Source organism: Ovis aries, chromosome 6, assembly GCF_016772045.2.
Source record: "Ovis aries strain OAR_USU_Benz2616 breed Rambouillet chromosome 6, ARS-UI_Ramb_v3.0, whole genome shotgun sequence".
Classification (NCBI taxonomy): Eukaryota; Metazoa; Chordata; class Mammalia; order Artiodactyla; family Bovidae; genus Ovis; species Ovis aries.
The window spans coordinates 13,735,109-13,760,368 of record NC_056059.1 but is presented as its reverse complement, the minus strand read 5'-3'; the positions used below and the strand labels follow the sequence as shown (position 1 = coordinate 13,760,368).

The 25,260-nt window shown below is 39.3% G+C and overlaps 1 protein-coding gene across 1 annotated transcript in view; it reads left to right on the top strand.

Annotated features, from left to right (window-relative positions):
* Positions 1-2,775: 2,775 nt before the first annotated feature.
* Positions 2,776-25,260, top strand: part of FAM241A (family with sequence similarity 241 member A) — a 43,527-nt gene continuing 21,042 nt past the window's right edge. The window contains exon 1 of the mRNA XM_042251138.2: positions 2,776-3,083. Within this exon, the coding sequence (XP_042107072.1) occupies positions 2,913-3,083 (171 nt within the window). The 5' untranslated portion in view covers positions 2,776-2,912. The remainder of the gene's footprint in view (positions 3,084-25,260) is intronic.

Here is a 25,260-nt window from a genome sequence, read left to right as displayed (position 1 = left end):
TATAAAATGCTACTCATGGGTTTTTGGAAAAGAGATGAGCCTCTATCTTTAAGAAAGACCAAAGTCTTTATAAACAAATGAATAACAGTTCAAAGAGGAAACTCATGCACTAAATAAAGGATAGCTACTGAGAAAGAAGGTTCTGACATCAGTTCTAGGCAGGAATCAGAGAATTCTGCCCAACTTTTGCTGAAAATTCTTGGTGTTTACCAGGAAAAGCAGAATAGAATTCAAAAGAAATAAAATGGAACCTTCATGAGAGGAGGAGCCTAGACCTGAGTCTAATGCCTAGAGGTGTTCAATAAATATATGTGAAATAACTGAAAGAATACACTTCTCAAAGAATCATGAAGCGGGACTCTTCAAAAGGTCAGACATATATTCTAAAGCACTTTAATAAGACTTGTTTCCTAAGTTGAACAAAGTTAAACAGTATTATTCTTTTTTCCTGGCCATATACACAACCTGTGCTTTCTGAGTCCTCATGTATACAAGGAGTTTCTGTTCACTCTGTAACCTGAGTGAAGCGTGCATAGCTGCTTGACTTACCAAGTTAAGAAATAAAAGCCAAAATAGGGTGAACTTCAAAATGTGCCTTAAGCTCCACAGAGCTGGTAGTAAAAGCTGATATTCTCTGTACCACTACACATAATCCTAAAGTTTTCTTAAAATATATAAAGTCTTTTTTTTTTTGCTTTGGCTACTAAGAGCCAAAGTAAAATTTTCAGAACAGAATGGCATTAGAGGAAAGCAATGAGGGCCATCAGGGAATGCTCTTGGGTTCCCATGGCGACATTTGTTTCTGATTACATATATAAAACATTAAATACTTCCCTCCTGGAGTCTAAAGGCTTTTAAGAAAGGAAATAAATCAGGTTCATTTTCTTTCTAATTTGTGATATCCAAAGGCATATTTCCTGGTTTCTGCAGTCCTGACTACCAAAGCCAGGAAACAGGTCTTTAAAATAAGCCTTTAGGTTTCTGCCTATTTTAATTCCCTTCTCTGGGCCTAAAGACATTTTAATAGAAGAATCAAATAACTCATTCTTCTCCATACCTAGGCATATTTACTTTCCATTGAAAGATAGCCTGCTATTATATCTATACAATAGTCTGTATTTTCTCAAAGTTCAGATAAGAAATATATGAAATTTGATATGGGATTTAAGTGCCCTGGCTTCCCTTTAACAAAAGGGATAGGGGAGTCTAATGTGTATTTTTCAACCACACCAAGCAATTAACTCAGTTCTGAAACTACCTATCTGGAGACAAGATCACAGATCTCAGAGGCCAAGGACTCAGTTCCACAAAACTGCTGCCTGCCTCTTCCCCTCCGTCCAACTCCACCCCACCCCACACACTTCAGAGGTCAATTGCAAGTCCAGGTTGTAACTTCTGCTTCTATTAATATCAGCCAGCTATATAGTGAAGGTTCCCTTGATCACCCTCTTTGGGTTCCATTAGTTTGCTAGAGCTGCTCACAGAACTCAGGGAAGCATTTACTTAACCATTTTATTACAAAAGATAGTACAAAGGATATGGGTAAACAGTCAGATGAAGAGGTACCCAGGGCAAGGTGTGTGGGACAGGATGCAGAGCTTTCATGATCACTCTAAGCTGCCCCTCTCCCCCCATTTCCACCTGTTCACCAACTCAGAAGTTCTCTACCCCCTGTCCTTTGTTTTTCTACAGAGGTTTCAGTATGTAGGCAACGCTGATTAAACTCTTGAGCTTTGGTGATCAACTCAACCTCAGTCCCTCCGCCCTCCCAGGAAATCAGGGGGTGGGACTGAAAGTTCCAATCCTCTAATCACAAAGTTGGTTCTTCTGGGAATAGGACCCATCCTTAAGTTTCATAGGGACTACCAAAAAGTTACCTCCTTAACGTAACAAAAGACATCTTTATCCTTCTCACCAATTGAGAAGCTTCAAGGTTTTAGGAGCTCTGTGCCAGGAATGGGGACAAACGCAAAATATATATATATATATATATATATATATATATATATATATATATGTATATATATATATATATAATTCTTATTATAAATCCTAACACTTATAAACTAAATGTATCCCCCACACTGAGAGTGACATATTTTTACCCATTTATAGAAACATACACAAAAGCAGATACACTACCTCTGCTCCCAAGGCTTTGACAACCAACACACACCAGGGAAGCGCTCAACAGAGAGATACCTTCAGACCTTCGGAGAAACACAGAAAGGAGGCAAAAGGAACGAAATAGACATGGAATGCGTATGACTTGCAAGATGAACAGCTACTCAGGACAGGCAGCCAGCAGCGTGCCCAGGCACACCAGTAGTGCCAGGCAAACCCAGAGGGGTCTCGCTGGAGTGTGTGTGTTTCCTTCTCTCTCTCACACACACACCAACACACGCTTTCCTCTCTCCCTCAACAAACGCATACATCCTGCCTTTCACAGTCTCTCTCTCACAGTCTCTCCTATGCACACGCCATCTCTTACACAGTCTCTCACGGTTGTTGTGCTGCACTCATACACAAAATCTCTCTCGCACAGTCTCTCACACAGTCTCTCATACACAGCTCCTCTCTCTCATACACAGTGTCACACGCACATGTAGTCTCTTAACGTACACTCTCACACAGACTCCCTCTCCTGTCACACTCGCACGCGCGCGCGCGCCCTTGGCCCCGCCCCTCCGTGGCCCCGCCCCCGCCCGGGCTCCGCCCCGGCGGCTGAGGGCGGGGCGAGCCCGTGACTCGAGGGGCCGAGCCGGGCTGGTACTCGTGCCGCCCCAGCCGGCGGGGCGCGCTCTGGAGGCGCCTGTCAGTGGCAGGCGCGGACGATCCTACGGCGGCCCTCGGGCACTGGGTCGCTGCCTCCGGCTTGGCGGCGGTCCCGGGCGGCAGAAGTTGGCGGCGGAATGTGCTCGGCCGGGCAGCTGCTGGGCGGCGGCGGCGGCGGCGGAGGCAGCGGCGGGGAGCGCGACGAAGACCGAGACGCGCTGGCGGAGCGAGCGGCGGCGGGGACGGAGCAGGAGTCCGGGGCGAGCCCGCGGCGGCGCGGGCGGCGGCCGCAGGAGGAGAGGGAGCAGGTGAGCCGAGCGGGGCGGCGTGGGCTGGCCGGTTTCCCGAGCCCCACGCGGAGGCGGAGGGAAGTGGTCCGGCGGGAGGGCGGCGCCCGGGCTGTGCTCGGCTTGGGGAGCTGGGCTTCGTGGCGTTCTGGGAAGCCGAACAGTTGACCCCGAGAGCAGTTGACGGCGCGCTCGGGGCGGGCCGCGGGGTCGCGTGCCGAGGGCCGACCCGGAGTCGCGTGCCTGGCTGGGTGAGCACCGCCTTTTCCCACCCGTGTGGCGGAGAGGATTCTCAGGCCAGAGCCCGGGGCTCTGGGGAAATGCCCTCCATAACGGTCGCTTATCTGAAAGCCTTCCATGTAAACACTCTTCCACTTGGAATCTGTTCCCCGGGGCTGTGTTTTAGGGGCCAGCGACTCCCCTCCCGCCTTCCATCTTGGCATTTCTGAACACACCTAGCGCCTCTGTACGGTGTAGGTGTATTTCTGTAGCCATGCAAGTCAGTATCTGAAGGCATGTGTAGGAGCGAGTATTACAATGGATGTCTTGACGGGGACTCTCCCAGAGCAAGTTTTTGACATGAACAGAAAGGAGATCTAAACTTCATTGAAAAACTGAAAAAGCCGAAAAATTGCTTTCAGTTGTTACCAAAGGGAGAAAAAGCATGGTTCCAGCCATAATAAAGGAGAGAAGTTGGGCAATTTTTGAAACTCTGAATTTGCTTTCACTAAATAAAATATGGTGATAATAGGCGTTATAGCATGTATCTTGACAATTAGGGAAGACGTTTAATGAAAGAAATTGAATTATCCCACATAGTGGGATGAATTTTCACCATGAAATACAGTAGACCTTCAAAAATACCCGAGATTGGCTTACCCTCAGAATCCCATTAAAGCGCAAGAAATAAAACTATCGTTTGCCTTTATTACAGGGTATACTGTTGAGATCAATACCTATCTCCTCTCATTATCCTTCAGCATCTTTTTGTCACATTTCACAAACTCCAACATCACTAAATGCATTAATAGGTAATTTCTCTGCCTTGGTTTTAGGAAACAGAAATAACCGTGTGGCAGGCACAAAATATGCCTTAGCATTAGGTTTGTTCACCATGTGGAAGTGTAATTTTTCATTCTTTTGATGATATAGGAGATGGTAACTGAAGCATATAATTGGTAGCTATGAGATCTTCCTGACTAGTTTCCTGATGGTTTATCCGCATTAACTGTGCCATGACTCAGTAGCTAAAGGACTGTTTCCTCTTACTTTAGTTGTTCAACTGGCAAAGTGAGGAAAACAGCAACAGAAATTCCCTGGGGCGGGGGAAATATTATTTGAATTGAAGATCCCAAAGTAATTTTCAAGTGGTTGTAAGGGAGTATGTAAAATACTTCATCTAAAAAAATAAAAATAAAAATAAAATACTTCATCTAAGCTTTTGTGGATCTTCAATCAGCAGCAGCTCTGGTCTTAACAGAATTGCTTATGGTACACAAAAAGGGATGAAACAAAAAAGAATGAAATATATACCCTAGAAAACAGATATATTTTGCATACCTGCCTCTATCATTGTGTGTCATGGAAATTTATTTTCCTATACTCTTGTGAAAACGTTATCATTTCATTTTTATCACATGATTTATTTATGTACTCTAAGCCCACATACACAATACTTGAAAATTATACCTGAGATATGCATTCCCTCCTAATAATATATATGCACCAAAGAACTTCTCATAAGTAAGTCAAAAATAAACAAAGAGATTGATACAACCCAACCCATTGGTATAAGAAACAAGCTTTTGTGATAAATCACTTCTTGGTAATGAAAAGTGTTAGTCTCAGTCGTGTCCAGCTCTTTGCAACCCCATAAACTGCATCCTGCCAGGCTCCTCTGTCCATGGAATTATCCAGGCAAGAATACTAGAGTGGGTTGCCATTCCCTTCTCCAGAGGATCTTCCCAACCTAAGGATGGAAGTCTCCTGGTCTCCTACATTGCAGGTGGATTTTTTGCCATCTGAGCTATCAGGGAAGCGATAAATGTAGCTTTCTTTCAAGTGCTGAAAATGAAATTTATATGCACTGTCTTGTAATGACAGTAGAGACATAAAGATATTTGAGGAAGAGGTAAATGATATTAACAACTGTAAAACATAGCCTAAGGAGTTATTTTAATTTGCTTTTCTTTAGGCAGATAGTATGTGTGTGTTTGCTGCTTTAAGGACACGTGGACTCCAAATTACAAATGGAGTACTTTTGAAAACTTGGTTTGTAATCTTGTTAATATTTGGAACTTGGAGTGAACTTTTCCATAGAAACAATGATAGGAACAAAACCAAAACTAATTAGCTGGAAATGAGACAGAGGCCATCTCCTGCTGTCCTTTCTGCTTGACACACTCAATATTCCAGAATCTGAGCAGTCTCACGGATATTAAAAGAGAATTGGTCGCAGAGGCTGCAGTAATAGCAGAGGCTCCCTTATATCTGGACCAGGGTTATAGGTGGTGTGTTCTTGAATGCAGTAGCTCCAGAAGGCACCTGCCTTTGCTCCTCCATCTCTTTCAGAGATTTTTGTCAGCCCCTAATTTTCTGTATTAAATCCCTTTCTATTTCTAATTCTTTCACAGTTTGCCCTTGCCTCATAATTTGATGAAGCAGGTTTCTTCCTTTGGCTCTTTCCCAGGCTAAAGCCTCCTCCACATACATCCTTCCCTTCACTTTTTCTTTACATTGTTGACTCAAAAGCTCTTGCCCTTCCTTAACCTGGAGAGCTCTTACATCAGCTTTGATTATACCAAATGTATCTTTGGCTCATTGTTATGATACCAGATAAAAATGGTATTTATTTCATGTAGTACCAAAATACTGGTATTTATATAGGTATTTTCTCAATAACTAAGATCTTGTCAGCCTTTTTTTTTTTTTCCATTTATCCTGAAATCCTACTCCATTTGAGAGAAAAACTAAGGTTCCTCTGTCCTTCTGACCTGAATCTTTCCAGGTAGGATGATTGACAAGGCAGCCTGTGTACTAGGAAAGGAGAACTTAAAAGACTGGACCAGGTTCCCCAGAGGAAGGAACTGTGTCAAGTCTGAAGTGGGAGTTTGGCCTCAGAGAGAAAAGCCAGGAGACAGGCAAAATGCCCAAGGCACTGAAGGGACAGGACACAGCTATCCTGAATGTGTGTTGGTAACTGTGTGCGTGAGAGATGATCGAAGTATGTTCTGACTCTGAATGCCGGGTCCCTAGAGTCTCTGCCCTGCTGTTTACCTAGAAGGTTAAAGTCCCCAGTCCTCTTATTACCTTTATGTATGTAATGTGAGTGGCATCCACTCAGACGTGGCATTCACAACCTGAATAACCTAAGGTGTCCCTGCCGTCTTAGAGCATAGAAAGGTACTGCTATTCTCGGATTGACTTCAGAATCATTATTTCTAGCTTTAAGGTTTTTATGATTATGTGTTATGTACTTTGGAAAATGTACAAATATAGAACAATCTAAACAAGAAAACAAGAGCATTTGAAATCTCACTGAGTAATACTGTGCTATAAAATATGAAATATTTGGTGTTACTGCATTCATATATCTGTGTATGTGTATATATATACACATTTTTTAACAGGTTGTAATGTAATATTTGAATGTGATATCTTGTTTTATCTACTTAGGCATGTTGTGCCATTTTCCAATTTTATCAAAAATTCTTTGCAAAAATTATTTTTAGGGCTGCTTAATTGTCATTCCCTTAATACTACATATTTAATTTGCTTCAAACTTTATTTTATAGATAACATTGTAATAAAAATCTTTGCTTATAAAGTTCTACCTTATTGTCACAGTTCCTCACAGTTCTACCTTAGAGTAAGTTTCTAGAAGTGGAAGGCCTAGGTCAGTAAGTCAAACTCTTTGAAGTCTCTTGAAACATCCTAAAGAATTACATTCAGGAAAGCCTGCACCAGTGTACACTTCTGGCATTAGTATGTAAGAGTGTCAATTAGAAGCCATCCATGTCAGCAGTGATTTAATTGGTAGATTAATATTTGCCAGTTTCAGTTCAGTTCAGTTGCTCAGTCGTGTCCGACTCTTTGCGACCCCATGAATTGCAGCACGCCAGGCCTCCCTGTTCATCACCATCTCCCGGAGTTCACTCAGACTCACGTCCATCGAGTCAGTGATGCCATCCAGCCATCTCATCCTCTGTCGTCCCCTTCTCCTCCTGCCCCCAATCCCTCCCAGCATCAGGGTCTTTTCCAATGAGGCAACTCTTTGCATAAGGTGGCCAAAGTATTGGAGTTTCAGCTTCAGCATCAGTCCTTCCAATGAACACCCAGGACTGATCTCCTTTAGGATGGACAGATTGGATCTCCTTGCAGTCCAAGGGAGTCTCAAGAGTCTTCTCCACACCACAGTTCAAAAGCATCAATTCTTCAGCGCTTAGCTTTCTTCACAGTCCAACTCTCACATCCATACATGACCACTGGAAAAACCATAGCCTTGACTAGATGGACCTTTGTTGGAGAAGTAATATCTCTGCTTTTCAATATACTATCTAGGCTGGTCATAACTTTCCTTCCAAGGAGTAAGCGTCTTTTAATTTCATGGCTGCAGTCACCATCTACAGTGATTTTGGAGCCCCCCAAAATAAAGTCTGACACTGTTTCCCATCTATTTCCCATGAAGTGATGGGACCAGATGCCATGATCTTCGTTTTCTGAATGTTGAGTTTTAAGCCAACTTTTTCACTCTCCTCTTTCACTTTTATCAAGAGGCTTTTTAGTTCCTCTTCACTTTCTGCCATAAGGGTGGTGTCATCTGCATATCTGAGGTTATTGATATTTCTCCCGGCAATCTTGTGCTTCTTCCAGCCCAGCGTTTCTCATGATGCACTCTGCATAGAAGTTAAATAAGCAGGGTGACAATATACAGCCTTGACGTACTCCTTTTCCTATTTGGAACCAGTCTGTTGTTCCATGTCCAGTTCTAACTGTTGTTTCCTGACCTGCATATAGATTTCTCAAGAGGCAGGTTAGGTGGTCTGTATTCCCATCTCTTTCAGAATTTTCCACAGTTTATTGTGATCCACACAGTCAAAGGCTTTGGCATAGTTGATAAAGCAGAAGTAGATGTTTTTCTGGAACTCTCTTGCTTTTTCAATGATCCAGCGGATGTTGGCAATTTGATCTCTGGTTCCTCTGCCTTTTCTAAAACCAGCTTGAACATCTGGAAGTTCACAGTTCACATTTAGTAGGCAAAAATTATCTTATTATCATAAGATACTGCTAGAGAGGTTTACTAAACCATTCATATATTTACTGAGCATCTGCATTTTCCCCCTAGATTTTTTTAAATGTTATTTATTTATTTATTTTTGGCTGCACTGGGTCTTCCTAGCTGCACACCAGCTTCAGTAGTTGTGGCCCTGCAGCAGGTGCACTCTTACCACACCAGGGATTAAATTTGTAGCCCCCTGCATCAGCAGGCAGATTCTTAACCACTGGACCACCAGGGAAGTTCTGCATTTCTTTTTAACTATGCTTCCTGACCATTTTTTTCTTTTGGCATTATTCAGTTCAGTTCAGTCGCTCAGTCGTGTCCGACTCTTTGCGACCCCATGAATCGCAGCACGCCAGGCCTCCCTGTCCATCACCAACTCCCGGAGTTCACTCAAACTCACGTCCATCGAGTCAGTGATGCCATCCAGCCATCTCATCCTCTGTCGTCCCCTTCTCCTCCTGCCCCCAATCCCTCCCAGCATCACAGTCTTTTCCAATGAGTCAGCTCTTTGCATAAGGTGGCCAAGGTACTGGAGTTTCAGCTTTAGCATCATTCCTTCCAAAGAACACCCAGGGCTGATCTTTAGAATGGACTGGTTGGATCTCCTTGCAGTCCACGGGGCTACACCACCATAGTTCAAAGGCATCAATTCTTCGGTGCTCAGCTTTCTTTTCAGTCCAACTCTCACATCCATACGTGACCACTAGAAACACCATAACCTTGACTAGACGGATTTATTATAAGATATTAATGCCATATTTCACTTTGCTTGTAATTATTTTCCCTGCTTGCTATTTGCTTTATAATTTTATGATGTTTTTGATTTAGAAATGCTTTAAATTTTTATTAGCCAAAGGAATACTTTTGGAAATTTAATACACACCTTACACCCTCACACATGTACACACACACACACACAAAATTTTTATATATTTCTTTAGAACATTCTTTCTAATCCTACAGTTAATTAAAATATCCACTAATGTTTCCTTTATGTGTGTGTTTATAGTTTTATTTTTATTTTTTCACTCTCTGTATTTAGTCTCTTTACAATGACTTCATGTATTGTGTGAGGTATGGAGCTAATCTTTTTTTCCCCCTAATCACTGAATAATCAACTTTCTCTTTGGGTTCACAATCCTTTATAGTAGTTATAAATACTGAAATAAGCTTTTACATTTTTCTGTTGGCATTCTGAAGGGGATTTCTTTATCCATATCATATTTTTGCTGCTGGTTTTTAGCTACTGGTTTTTATAAATTAGTTTTGAACTAGCTACCTTTCTGAATCCTTTTATTAATTCACTTTTCAAGAGAGTGTTGGGGGATGAAGCCTTTTTTGCATTGTTTATTTATTGGCTGCTCTGGGCCTTAGCTGTGGCATGTGGATTTTCTGGCTTCGTTGTGGCGCGTGGGTCCTTCAGTTGCAGCAGGCCAGCTCAGTTGCAGCATGTGGCGTCTGACCAAGAATCAGACCTGGGCCCCGTGCGTTGGGAGTGTGGGGTCTTGGCCACGGGATCATTAGAGAAGTCCCTATCAATTCTAACACTAATAGATACTAATATCTCTTAGACTTCTAGGTATATAATCATCCACTCTGTAGATAAGGTTGATTTTGATTTCTTTCAGATGGTAATGCTTTATTTCTGCTTCTTGCCTTTTGCAGTCCTGGAATTTTCAGATAAGTGTTGGCGTATAGATAATAAATGAAGGAACGTGCATAATAGCGTTTATCAAAGAATGTTCCAGAAGAGCATCTGTTTTAAAAAAGTGGCAGCAGCAGAAAGCCTTATATCTGCTCTTTGATCTGTCGTTAAAGATATGATTAGCAGTACATATTCTAGATCCAGAATACCTAGGTTTGAATCCTCACTCTGCTACTTACTAACTGTAACTTTGGGCAAGTTAATTGACCCCTTGGCCCTCAGTTTCTTCATCTGTCTAAAGGGGAAATCAACCTCACAAAATTCTTATATATATATGTATATATGTAATACATGTAGAATGTTATAGTATCTAGCATATAATAAGCATGTAAGGGTTAGCTTTTGAACCTAATTTTCAACTAGAACCCTAACTAAAAAGAAATCTGAGAAATGTTATTTGTAAGTTTTGCACATTCCACAGTTAGAAAGCCACCCTAGGAAGGAGGAGGAATAGAACAGTGCTCCTCAGCTTTAATGGGCAAACAGAGCATCCTTGTTAAATGCAGGTTACAATTTCGTTGTTCTGGGGTGAGGCCTGAGACTTTGCATCTCTCACAGGCTCTTAAAGTGAGGCTGATGCTATGTCCATGGACCACACTTTGAGTGGCAGGGAGAAATAAGCATGCCAACCCACCATACTTTCCCTTCAACATAGTATCAGTAATAGAAATGTATGGAAGTTATTTTACTTTTTACTGTTTCCCTAGAAGGGTATATTTGAGCTCTAGGTAAAGTGTAAGAAGCCAACAAGCCTTGATTCCCCAGGCCGAGTGATTTGCTCTCAGTCTTAACAACTGTCTCGTACTAGAGCACACCAGAACCCAGGTCTCCAAGCTCCAGAGCCGGTTTTGTTTTTGTTTTCAGAAATGAGAGCCTTCACCCATGATGGAAGAACAGTGTGATAAATCTGCTGCCCCCCTTTAGATTGTGTAGTTCAAAAATAGATATGTGTTTGTAACCCACTTCCTTTCACATCTTTTAAAAGCAGTCTGCAAACAAGACTGTAGCAAGTTCCTTGAGTTTAGATGAACTTGGCCCTAAACGTAATCTAATTTCTTTCCAACGGGCATCTAGTCACTAGAGTAACTCCCAGAATAATTTTGTATATAGTAGATATCTTTTGTTCATTTCTGTCATTATTCAAGAATGGAACCTCTAAATCAATGGCTCTTAGGGCAGTTAGACTCACAAGGGACACTTGGCAATGTCTCAAGACACGTTTGAATGTTAAGACTGAGGAGGTATAGTACCATTGGCATCTAATAAGAAGAGTCCAGGGATCCTGCTGAACAGCCTGTAATCCACAGAACAGTTGCCTACAGCAAAGCATTGTCTGACCCAAAATGTCACTAGTGCTCAAGTTGAGAAACTGCTCAAAATGAATTAGGGTTACAGTGATTTGAGTTGTTGAAAATGTTCTACTGATAGATACTCCAGTGGATACGTAATAATTGTTTATCTTCTTGACACCTACATTCCAAACACATAGTCTCCCAACAGATCTTTTCTTGCATCTTTTCTTCAAGCAACTCCTTATATGCAACTTTCTCCAGTCTTCTTTCCCTCTCTGTTGGAGGATGGAGGGAACAAAAGGTGCCCACCAAACTAAGAAGGTTATCTATAGAAACTGAAAAAAACAAGGGAGTCAGTTCCATGTAATCAGTGGATCACTATATTATAGAGTAATTTGCTCACAGAATGGGATTGAGGAGACAAGGGTACAGGAGCATTTGCAGCTGCACTCCACACTGCCAAGGGGCCACCGAGACAATTTTACAGTTAACCTAGGGTATGGGGGTACATGCTTGGAAACAGGAAGTGCCTTCCTAAGTCAATATTTATGAATAGATAACTAGTCTTGTGGACACAGGGAATAAATCAGTGAAGGTTTTCATCATTGTTTGAGGACTACAGAGCAAGAGGCCAACCTGGCCCTAACAATTATTAAACAATGCTGATTAGCTCCAAAGCCCTTGACAACAGGGAAATGACTTACTGCACAGTACAGTCCTGGGTGGGGTCAGCAGATCTGGAGGAACCCTGTGGGCCCAAAATGGAGTCAGTTACGCTAACAGCCACATACTCTCATGTTCTTTTTCTGCCCTTCTCTGCTGCTACCCATCTCTTTTTCATCTCTCCTTACTGAGTGTCGCATTCTCCCGTTGTCTTTTATTCTTCCTCACCTCCCATCTTAGCCACTTTTCTCTTTGTTTCCACACACCTTCTCCACCCCACTGCCTCCTTTCTTCTATAGCTGACGTTGCAGAGCAATGGAAAAGGTATTGGAGTGTGACTGTTCTAAGTTTGAGTCTTGGCTTTACTGCTTTATTGGTCTTGTCATCCTAATAACTTAATCCCTGAGAGACTCAGTTTCCTCATGTGGTGGGTATAATTCTATCTACTTAAAGTTCTTATGAGGGTTCAGGAACATTTTGTCTTATGAAAGACCTGCCATATAGTAGGCCCTCAATGAATATTAGCTACCTGTTTTACCCTCATCTTCTCTCTCATCTTTTTTCTATGGTTCGCTTCTTTTTCTTCTTAACTAACCACATCATAGAACCGTATTTTTATTCTCTGCAATTTTCAGATTTATAGAATAAGTCTTATTTATTGAATAAAGTATTAAGATTTCCTAATCTGAAAATCAGATAAGTATTTCATATTTCTTTTTCTTTAAAGCAGATTATGTTGCTTTTTGTATAGATCTCTAGTTTGATTTTTTTTTCCTTGTTGTGGATCACTGATCCTTGATAGGAAAAATACCCACCCTCCTCTGTTCATGTTATTTTCAATTTACTGATCAGAAGTGGCAAAGCAAGGCTAAAGAGAAAAACCAAAAGTTGTACTATGATATTAACCTTGCACTAAGAGACGTAAGTAGAAACTATATCTTTTTTTCACGTTTCCTTTAAGCCTTAGCCACACTATCTTTAATTTCTGTGATCTCTGGAGTCATAGTCTTATCTTGCAGTAACAGCCACATATCTTCGAGAAACTTTGAGTCTCTACTAGTCATGTTTTGGTTCCTTAAGAGTGTGATGTATTCGTGTGTGTGTTTAGGGGAATTAACAAGATAATCAAAGGGTAGTTTCATTTGGACAGAGAAACTGAATTTCTAATTAAGTTCATGCAAAAGATACTTTCTGTCTTCTGATCTAATTTTTCCCGCATCCAGGGGGATTTTTTCTGTTATTTTTTGTTTTTCTATTTAACGTCATTGGCAGCTATGCCTTGTCTTGGCTTAGGAAGAGGAAATGGTTGGCTTTATTTGTTGCTGCTGTTTTCTTATGGCAAGAACTAGAGCTTATCTGATCAAAGGGAATGCATGGTCCAAATGTTTTGAACTTTATGGAAAATGAAGGATAAAATTATTATTAATATTTTATATCAAACAGTGTTAAGAAAATTAAGTTTCCATTTGTGGTTTTTACTATATTCATTTGATATAATTTTTTCTAACATTGGTGAGATTTTTTTTTAAATTCCCTCTTCCAATTAATCCAAAAATTTTTATTTTTGTCTTTTATCCTCTTCATCAAAATTTTACTGGGATGTGTGCACACCACCTACAGAGGCAGGGAATTTAAGGTTGATTTCCCATGGCTGGCCAATTTCATCAGTTTGATTGAATTCAGAATTCCTTATTCCATGGTTTTCAGAGATAATAAAATCTAACAGAAGCTGTTGTCATGCCACAAATTGAGAATTAAGAAAAAAGTCATTTTTTAAGGAAAAATGTTTGATTTTGGCTTCTTTAAATAAACAAACTATTCCATCTGTGGTAGCAGCCAGCATACTTCCCTATATGTACAAGGTACTCAATAATGTCACCAGAAACTTCATTTCTTTAAAAAAAAATTTGATTTTAGGGAAAGTACAAAAGGTAGAAATTTTTAACCTGCAGCTTGAATCAGTCATACTCTTCACTTCATGGCCTGTTGTTATCTATTGTTAGTTCATTCACAGCATTAACTTTAATTGATTTATTTTTATTTAATTTTATTAATTTACTTCCTCACTGCAGAAACGTTCTCTTCCACTACAGTAGGCAACTCTTAATACGCTTGGTAGATACAGCTGAAATTGTGTGTATATTTTTTAATACTTGGTTTCATTTGTCTAAGTTTGTAACTATGGTTTTAAATACTGAATTCTATTGGTTAAAATGACAATGAAAGCAAATTTTCGTATTTTTCCATTTATAATAATTTCAAAAACTAATTCAAGAACTAGCTGATATTCTCAATGATTTGTATCCATTCTCCCAAATGGATCCAAAAAAAGTTTTTCTCCTTTATTGGTTATATGTAGTTTAGTGTAAGATAAGTGTAAATAAATGTTAAAACTTTGCATTTAATTTAAAAGTGACAAATTATAAATGTAATAATAAACATGTTATAAATTATATAGGCTGCAGCTAGGTGAAGCTTTATATACTTAGTAAAATTTTATATTTAACATACTGTTTTTGTACAGTTTGTAGGCAATAAAACCTGCAGCGACATTTAGTATCCAGTAAGGAGGAAAACATGTCCAGCCTCACTGGAAATAAAAGAAATGCAAATTAAAACTATTAGGGACAATATTTCACCTATCAAGTTGATAATTTTGAAAATGAATAATGTGGATTTAAAGGAATAGTTTGTGAAATAACAATACACTGAAGTTAGAGGTTAAATTGATTTGGTCTTTCTGGAAGGAAATCTGGTATGAAACCTCACGGGTTTGATCTACTGCTGTTGCCTCCCTCTTTAAAGCTGTAAACACTGCAGAACAGGGAGGCTAAGTAATATATTGAAAGTATCACAGCTAGTACATTGCAGAGTTGAGATTCAAACCCATGCTAAATAACTGTCAAGCTAGTGTTGGTTCATGAAATTAATTTAGTGAATTGTGAACAGAATAGGATAAGACAGAAATCATTAGAATGCTTCACATGTGGTATGAATGTCATTTTGTGGAACTTTAGTTTATATGTATTGGGTCAAGAAATAAAATATATCTCTTATTGTGGATCACAGTCAAAATCACTGCACTAGCCCAGACAGCTCAGTTCTGTCTCAAAGCCTCTGCCTGGGTTCTTTTCCCCAGATATTCCTTTGGCAAATCTTCATGTCATTGGCTTAACTATAACCTCTCTGAGATTCCAGCTCTGCCTAATGTATAGAAAGAACCTCCAGTCCAACTCATCTTCCTCTCTGCCATTATTCTGTTTTATTTTATTCATAGCCCTCATATTACTTGAGATTATTTTATTTGTTTGTTAATATATCTATTCTCTGCAACTTCCCACTCTCCCCTTCACAGGCTCACACAGGAAACATCATCTCCATGAGAGGAGAAATTGCATATGGCAAATGCTTCAGACAATTATTTTGGCATGTGTGAGGTAGTATAAAGTCTATAAAATTTTCTATCTAAAATGTAACTGCTGGTATAAACGCAGTTGATGTTTTTGTTGAAGCAATGTGGCTTCCCAGGGGAAACTTTCATAACAAAAATTAGTTTTGAAGAGAGAACTTTTTGTATAACAGGAACATACTCTGTTGTCACAATCAATAGAAAGGAAGTGAATGATGGTAGCTGTGCATTGAGCTTAGTTCAATTCAGCCACTTAATCGTGTCCAATTCTTTGTGACCCGACCCCATGGATTGCAGCATGCCAGGCCTCCCTGTCCATCACCAACTCCCAGAGTTTACTCAAACTCATGTCCATTGAGTCGGTGATGCCATCCAACCATCTCATCCTCTGTTGTCTCCTTCTCTTCCCACCTTCAATCTTTCCCAGCATCAGGGTCTTTTCCAAAGAATCAGTTCTTCGCATCAGGTGGCCAGAGTATTGCAGTTTCAGCTTCAGCATCAGTCCTTCCAATGAATATTCAGGACTGATTTCTTTTCGGATAGACTGATTGGATCTCCTTGCTGTCCAAGGGACTCTCAAGAGTCTTCTCCAACACCACAGTTCAAAAGCATCAATTCTTCGGTGCATTGAGCTAAAGATCCTTGTAAAACATTTGTAAGAATTTAGGCAAAGATTATGTTCCTTGATGTGCTGTATTTAAAAACCACAGTATCAAGAAGGTGAAATTTAACAAACAGGATCTTGGAATACTAACTAGCATTAATTTATGTAAGTGGTCAGAACTTGCTATTTTGTTTTTCATTTTTCTTGAACTAAACAGAGGAAACACAGTAAATGAAATGCGTAACTAACAGGTTAAAATTCAGATCAGCCATTTCAGTAATAGCAAAGTTAAAGGATAATTTTCAGAAAAAGGTAAAATTATAATGCTCATTAAATATAAAATGAACACATGTTAAGGGGTTTATTTAGCTCATCAGTAGTGAGGGAACCAGACAAATGTGAAAACTACTTCAATGGAGAAATCAGTCAGAAATGCATATGGAAAAAGGTATGTTGAATTTACAAATGGCCGAGAGACTGGCTTTTTCCATAGGTGGGGTAGGAAGACAGTTGAACCTCTAATGGAACAGAATTTGTCTGTCTGTTAATAAGAATTATTTGCATTGCTGTTATTTATAATTTACCAACTTGTAAAATATCTTGAAAGTCATAAAGGCTAAACATTCTTTTAAATGGTGCACAGTTTTCCATGGAGAGACCCATAATTTTTTTACTTATTCTTAATTTTCTTATAATATAAAAAAAAGTCATTTCTAAAATGTGCTACACAGAGTAGATTAATTTGTGTATTGTGAGAGCACTTGAACTTTTCCTTTACAATGTCTCATGTTCTTGTGCTGCTATAAAAGATTAATTCGATTCTAGTCTTCCATGGTAGTACTGTATAATATACATTCAGAGTACATGTGGAAATGCATGATTTATTTACATGTGAAAAGCAAAGATTGATTTATATTTGAAGTTCTTTCTGCTGAGTTATATAACTGAAATTATTAACCTGATACCAAGATAACTACTGGGGCTTTCCTAGTAGCTCAGCTGGTAAAGAATGCACCTGCAATGCGGAAGACCTGGGTTCGATCCCTGGGTTGGGAAGATCCCCTGGAAGAGGACATGGCAACCCACTCCACTATTCTTGCCTGGAGAATCCCCAAGGACAGAGGAGCCTGATGGGGTCACAGAGTTGGATACAACTGAGTGACTAAGCACAGCACAGCACAAGACAACTACCAAAAGCAAATTTTAATAAGAACAAGATGGCTGCTCCAAGGATTCCATATTCATGTCTAGTTTTTATTCAGCACACAAATCCCAATTGCTTGTAGCATACATTCATACATTCTACCGTACTTTCTCCATGTGTTGAATGGTTATTGGTTTCACAGACGATTATGTCTTCTCAAGAGCTTCATGGGAGTGTAGATGTTCATTTAGTTTAAGCTTTTAAATTTAAAGGAGGGCAAGAATGAAGTGATTTCTTCATAGAGAATTAGCCAGTTAATTATAACCATTTCTGGTATCCATAAAAATACTCAGTAGAAAACACATGAAAATAATATATGAAGAATATATTAAAAGAAGATACTAAACTTCCTTCTTCAGTATATGAAGTTTATTTAACAGTAACGTCATGAAAATGGCATAATGATTCTGCCATTCCTGGATGACAGCATTTTCCCTTTGGAATTTGAGTGATTAAGTATTTGGAAATCAGTCTTTGAGCACTCTATATTAGGCTACTAATTTAAGACTTCAGTTGCTCCAACAACCTGGCCATACACTAAAGACATTTTCATTATTCATTTGTATCGTATAGAACATCAATTGCTTTAGCAACTGGTAATAGTCATTGTAGTATAGACAGTTTTATGTATTATTTGTTTATATTCCTTATTTGTTATTTATTAAGTATTATTTATTATTTGTTTGTTTCTTATTTTCTTGGTAGCTTTTAATTCATTGATTTAAAACATTTAATGAGCTCCTATTCTTTCCTGGGCAGTGCTGTAAGCACCCAGAATATAAAGAAACAAACAGAAATAGGCCCAAATCTCTCCTCTCTTTAATCTTCCATTGTAGGAGGGAGACAAAGACAGTGAATCAGTGAGCAAGTACATCAGTGAGTTATACTGCTATGGGAAAAAAATAAATGGAAGGTGGGTAGAGAGTATGTATATGGGATAGGGCTGCTATTTTAAATAAAATTATCACAGAAGGGCTCACTAAGGTAATGTTTGAGCAGACACTTCAGGAAGTAAGAATTACTTAGCTGTACCATGCTTGCTTTGAATCCCTGAAGGATAGAACCAAATTTGAGAATCAGTGTTGGTAATCATGGTTACATCTTTCCCCATTCTAGACTCTCAATTGTTTCTTATCCATCCGCCCTTCCAGGTTTCTATATTTCATTACTGTTTTATTCATTTGTTCCTACTATAAACAAATTCAACTCCCTTGTAGAAAGATGAGAGGAAAAAGTAAATTAATTATGGACTTAAGTAAATTAATTAAGGACTATATCTTTTTAAAATACCTTTCTTAAGTATTATATAATCATACCTTATAATGCATTTGTTTAAATATTTTGCTTTCTGCTTAATACCTGATTCCTTTGTACTAAGGTCTTTAGAGATTTGCAGTACAGTTTATTGAGAAGAGCTCCGAATTTATAGTCAGAAAATTCCTGTTTTCCAAAACTCAAATTCTGGCTAGTTGTCTACTTCTGAGAAAGTCACTCGACCTTTAGAGTCTAATAATGCCCACCTTATGGTGTTTTTGTGAGGAGCAAACACTTGGAATATGTGTATTTAATAAGTTTATTGAACAAATGGCTAATAAGGAATAAAATGGGGATAGGATTTTATTTTTAAATGGAGGAGGATCAAAACTACAGCAATTTTTTCTGAAGAAATTAAAAATATTTCACTAATAATTTTCTCTTAGCAAGGGTCTGATTTAAAAGGAAAGAGTCTTCAGCATATAAACTATATAAGAATTAATAAAATCATTAGCATACATGAAACCTCCATCAAGAAATACTGTAGGGTAAGAAGAGAAGACAGACTACCCATAAGTTCCTGAGAAGATCCAGCACAGGCTCAGAGGGGAATGAGCTGCAAAAGTGGACCGAAAAGGACAAAGGTGATGAAGACACCTAGAATAACTAGCAGTCTTCTTGCTTGTACTTCTGGGTTATGCGATTTGCTGAGGTAGTCGACCTGTGGCGGAAAACCAGTATTAAGGCAGATGATTGTGAGTTTGGGACCGGGGATGCTGGGTTTCAGGTCCTCAGTGAAGAGGAACTAAAGAGCCTCTTGATGAGAGTGAAAGAGGAGTGACAAAACTGGCTTGAGGCTCAACATTAAAATAAGATTATGGAAAAGCTATGACCAACCTAGAGAGCATATTCAAAAGCAGAGATACTGCTTTGCCGACAAAGGTCCATCTAGTCAAGGCTATGGTTTTTCCAGTAGTCATGTATGGATGTGAGAGTTGGACTGTGAGGAAGGCTGAGCGCCGAAGAATTGATGCTTTTGAACTGTGGTGTTGGAGAAGACTCTTGAGAGTCCCTTGGACTGCAAGGAGATCCATCCACTCTATTCTAAAGGAGATCAGTCCTGGGATTTCTTTGGAAGGAATGATGCTAAAGCTGAAACTCCAGTACTTTGGTCACCTCATGCAAAGAGTTGACTCATTGGAAAAGACTCTGATGCTGGGAGGGATTGGGGGCAGGAGGAGAAGGGGACGACAGAGGATGAAATGGCTGGATGGCATCACTGACTGGATGGACGTGAGTCTGAGTGAACTCCAGGAGTTGGTGATGGACAGGGAGGCCTGGTGTGCTGCGATTCATGGGGTCACAAAGAGTCAGACACAACTGAGCGACTGGACTGAACTGAACTGAATGGCATTCATTTCCATCACTTCATGGCAAAAAGAAGGGAAAAAAAGTGGAAGCAGTGACTGATTTTATTTTCTTGGTCTCCAAAAAGTCCCTGCAGACAATGACTGCAGCCATGAAATCAGAAGATGCTTACTCCTTGGAAGGACAGCTGTGACAAACCTAGAGAGTATAGTAAAAAGCAGAGACATCATTTTGCTGACAAAGGTCTGTGTAGTCAAAGCTGTGGTTTTTCCAGTAGTCATGTACAGATGTGAGAGTTGGACCATAAAGGCTGAGCACTAAAGAACTGATGATTTCAAATTTTGGTGCTAGAGAAGACTCGAGAGTTTCTTGGACTGCAAGGGGATCAAACCAGTCAATCCTAAAGGATTCAACCCTGAACATTCACTGGAAGGACTGATACTGAAGCTGAAACTCCAATACTTTGGCCACCTGATGTGAGAGCTGACTCACTGGAAAAGACCCTGCTGGGAAAGATTGAAGGCAAAAAGAGGAGGAAATGGCAGAGGATGAGACGGTTAGGTGGTATCATCGATTCAATGGACGTGACTTTGAGCAAACTCCGAGAGATAGTGGAAGACAGAGGAGCCTGGCGTGCTAAAGTCCATGAGGTCACAGAGAGTCAGACATAACTTAGCGACTGAGCAACAAGAAGATCAATTCAGTTGCTCAGTCATGTCCAACTCTTTACAACTGCAGCGGGCCAGACTTCCCTGTCCATCACCAGCTCATGGAGCCAGCTCAAACTCATGTCCATTGAGTCGGTGATGCCATCCAACCATCTCACTCTCTGTCATCCCCTTATCCTCCTGCATTCAATCTTTCCCAGCATCAGGGTCTTTTCCAATGACTCAGTTCTTCACATCAGGTGGCCAAAGTACTGGAGCTTCAGCATCAGGACTGACTCCATTAGGATTGAATAGTTTGATCTCCTTGCTGTCCAAGGGACTCTCAAGAGTCTTCACCACCACAGTTCAAAAGCATCAATTCTTTAGCGCTCAGCTTTCTTTATAGTCCAACTCTCACATCTGTACATGACTACTGGAAAAACCATAGCTTGGAGTAGAGGGACTTTTGTTGGCAAAGTAATGTCTCTGCTTTTTAATATGCTGTCTAGGTGGTCATACATAGCTTTTCTTCCAAGGAGCAAGCGTCTTTTAATTTCATGGCTGCAGTCACCATCTGCAGTGATTTCGGAGCCCATGAAAAGAGAGTCTGTCACTGTTTCCATTGTTTCCCCATCTATTTACCATGAAGTGATGAGACCAGATGACATGATCTCAGTTTTTTGAATGCTGAGCTTTAAGCCAGCTTTTTCACTCTCCTCTTATTTTCATCAAGAGCTGTTTAGTTCTTCTTCGCTTTTTGCCATAAGGGTGTCATCTGCATATCTGAAGTTGTTGTTATTTCTCCCAGCAGTCTTGATTCCAGCTTATGCTTCATCCAGTCCAGCATTTCACATGATGTACTCTGCATATAAGTTAAATAATAATATAACAAGGATAACAATATACATTCTTGACATATTCCTTTTCCAGTTTGGAACCAGTCCTTTGTCCCACATCTGGTTCTAACTGTTGCTTCTTGACCTATATACAGATTTCTCAGAAGACAGGTAAGGTGGTGTAGTATTCCCATCTGTTTAAGAATTTTCCACAGTTTGTTGTGAGCCACACAAAGGCTTTGGCATAGTCAATAAAGCGGAAGTAGATGTTTTTCTAGAACTCTCTTGGTTTTTTCAATAATCCAACAGATGTTGGCAATTTGATCTCTGGTTACTCTGTCTTTTCTAAATCCAGCTTGAACATCTGGAGGTTCATAGTTCACATACCGTTGAAGCCTGGCTTGGAGAATTTTAAGCATTACTCTACTAGCATGTGAGATGAGTGCAATTGTCCTGTTGTTTAAACAGTCTTTGTTGTTGCCTTTCTTTGGGATTGGAATGAAAACTGACCTTTTCCAGTCCTGTGGCTACTGCTGAGTTTTCCAAGTTTGCTGGCATATTGAGTGCAGCACTTTCATAGGATCATCTTTTAGGATTTGAAATAGCTCAACTGGAATTCTATCACCTCCACTAGCTTTGTTCGTAGTGATACTTCCTGAGACTCACTTGACTTCACATTCCAGAATGTCTGGGTTTAGGTGAGGGATCACACCATTGTGGTTATCTGGGTCATTAAGCTCTTTTTTGTATAGTTCTTCTATGTATTCTTGCCACCTCTTCTTAATATCTTCTACTTCAGATATCTACATAGAAATGTTGAATATGCAATTGAGCATACAAGTCTAGAAATTTGAAAAGTTGCCTTAACTGAGAAAAACAAGAAAACTATCAATCTTTATAAAAAGTACAGGTCATTTTAATTGTTAGGGGCAGCTACAGCCGTGTTTGAATATGGTGACTTGAGTACATATCTTTCCTTATATATTAAGCAGCTTAATAGCAAGGAGTGTAGATTATTTGCTTTCTGTACCTCACAGCACTTACCTTGCTCGTGGTAGGCATCCAGTTATTATTTATTGAATTGAACTGAATTGACTAAAGGATTTATTTTGCAAGCCAGATTATTCTGCGAGTCAAGGACTGTGAATTATGAGAGTTGGAGTTTAGTAATCAAAGATTAGTGGTACTCAGGGAGGACGTGACACACACCAGGAACAAGAGTGTGGTTTCCTGAAAGTAAGCAGCTGTTGGTCTGGCAAATCTTTCAGGTCTGTGCAGGCTTGCCGCAAGTAGGGCACAGCACGTCTTGCATAAAACACAGGTACAAAACAGGCCAAGAGGAGAAGATTGTAATTTTAGAACATGACTACAGGCTTTATTACAGTAGGCAGAAAACCTGTCGTTTTCATTATATTACTATTTACCCAAGACTAAAATAAGTAATACACTTCATTACAAAATAAGGTAGCTTATGTAGATATACTATTTTTCAAAAAAAATGTTTTCCATAAGAAATCTTGTAAACCCACATACTTATATTTACTAGAATAGATTCCTACAAATTCTTTAGTGTCATAAATAAGGAGAAGCAGTTACATTGTTCACCACTTAGTGCAAATGGTTGATTGATAATGCAATAGACATTTATTACATTTCATAAGAAACTGCACAGAAGTGGTTATTTCAGAATGCAAGGAAAAAATATCAGCCAAGTCTCTGAATCAGACAAAAGTGCAGTATATAAAACAAGAAGCTGTTATTATACAGAACACAATAAACTACTCACAAACATTGTTATGTGAGTGGCATTTTCATAGCTTTTTAAAAAACTGTCCCATTCATAAGTACTCTTAGATTTTCTGTAAGACAGAAATCCCATTATAGATCTTAGTAAAAAATTAATGATAAAAAGCTAACCATAGAGGAAAGAGGAAACTTAATTCTAACAAGAATGGTCCATATTTTTGCCTAGTTTTAGTATACATAGCAGCCATATTTATCTTCAACTCTTTACATATAATACGGAAGAGATATGTAATAGCATAAGCAAGTAGAATTTTCAGACTTTCATAAAGCTATATACTTCCTTAAGCCTAGGAACAAACTTAAAACTCCTATGATAAAATTTAATTTTAAAAAGGGGCATTCCCAAAGTCATAAATGTTGATGAGTCTTTCAATAGGTATGGTCAAGCAACTGGACAACAACAATGGACCCAGTGGTTTTAAGAATCAGCCCTCACCTACTTAGTGCTTCAGATTCTGACAAGTGTCTTTGATTTTGTAATGTCTTTGCCTTTCTTGATTTTGTCTTGGAAGGAAGTGTGACTTGCCTGATGCACAAATGTTCCAGTTTCAATCAGGATCTCCATATTGCTTCTTTTGCTTTAGGAATTAAAGTATGTTACAGTATAAATCCATTTTTGTCTTTAAATTTATGGATGCAAACATTTGGAATTATGAATCTTGTTTAACCTTAAAAATAAATAGCAACACCTCTAAGAAGGAATGACAGACTAGGAAAGATTCGGAACAATAAATACTTGGAATTGGACGGGTAGTTACCAAGAGGTGACACCCTCCACTTGTGTAGGAGTACCAAGATGCTGAGGCAACATGATTTTGTAAGGAGGCATCTGAGCACAGTTTTACTAACACCACCACCACTTAGCAGCTTAGAAGGAGCAGGGAGACTGGAGGTTGCTGGAAATCCAAGAGCGTGGAAGAACATGTAGCTATGAATTTGTGGTTGAATGTAGACTGTGGGTTCCGCAAGGGGAAAGTAAATGGCAAAATCTAGAAGTAATCCGGAGGCTTTTAAATTTTATGGCTACTTTCAGAGGTCTAGTAAGATGGTGAGGTGGATTGAGAGAAACCAAATTCTGATATTTTGGAGGGGGAGACTTTTCAGGCTGAGTGAAAGTGAAGGTTACTCAGTCGTGTCCGACTCTTTGCGACCCCGTGGACTACACAGTCCATGGAATTCTCCAGGCCAGAATACTGGAGTGGGTAGCCTTTCCCTTCTCCAGGGGATCTTCCCAACCCGGGGATCGAACCTAGGTCTCCTGCATTGCAGGCAGATTCTTTACCAGCTGAGCCACAGGGAAGCCCTTTCAGCCTAAAATCCCTCTGAAACTGACTTCCAGCTTGTTTCCGTTGTTGTTCTTGATCCTTCATTTTGCCTCTCCTTAATTATAATCAATCAAAAATCATTTTATTTAGAAAGGTAGCCTTTCTGTGATCATTGGAGCACATTCTACTGTATTAGAAATTCATTGTTCATACTGTGAGAACAAGAACATTTCAAGGGGAAAGAAAAGGTGTTTATTTTCTGTCCAAACAAAATACATGTTTCTCTCAAGTGGTGGAATTGAGAATTTGATGTTGGTGTGGTTTTTAGTTTTAAAGAAAGAAAAATTTTAAATCTTAGTCAAATTTTATCACGATGAAGACCAGTTGCTATATTGTACAGTGAGTCAAATGTAAACTAGTCAAAGCTATTTTTAAATGACATTATTTTGTTGAATATAAATTAACCAAGACAAGTATAACTTTGAACTGCTGTTAAAACTGTTGCATTAAAACAAATAGAATGTGAGTGATTACAAGAGTGATTTTATATTTATTTATAAGAGAGCTTACAGTGTAGGGCTTTAGAACATGGGGTTTAGGGCAGACTGTCTGAACATGTGTGTTCACTCTACCAGTTATTAGGTGATCTTGACTAAATTATATAATCTTTATTCAATTTTCTTTATATTTTGAAGATTGAAGTGCTTAAAACACTACCCAACACACAATAGATATTCAATAAATATTAGGGCTTTGAAAATTAATAATATGTTGTGAAATTCATTAAAAACTTCATTTAAGCATTATTTATTGTGTTTAAGGCATATGTATCAGAGCATCTCCACAGAGGGCCAGCCTTTGAGA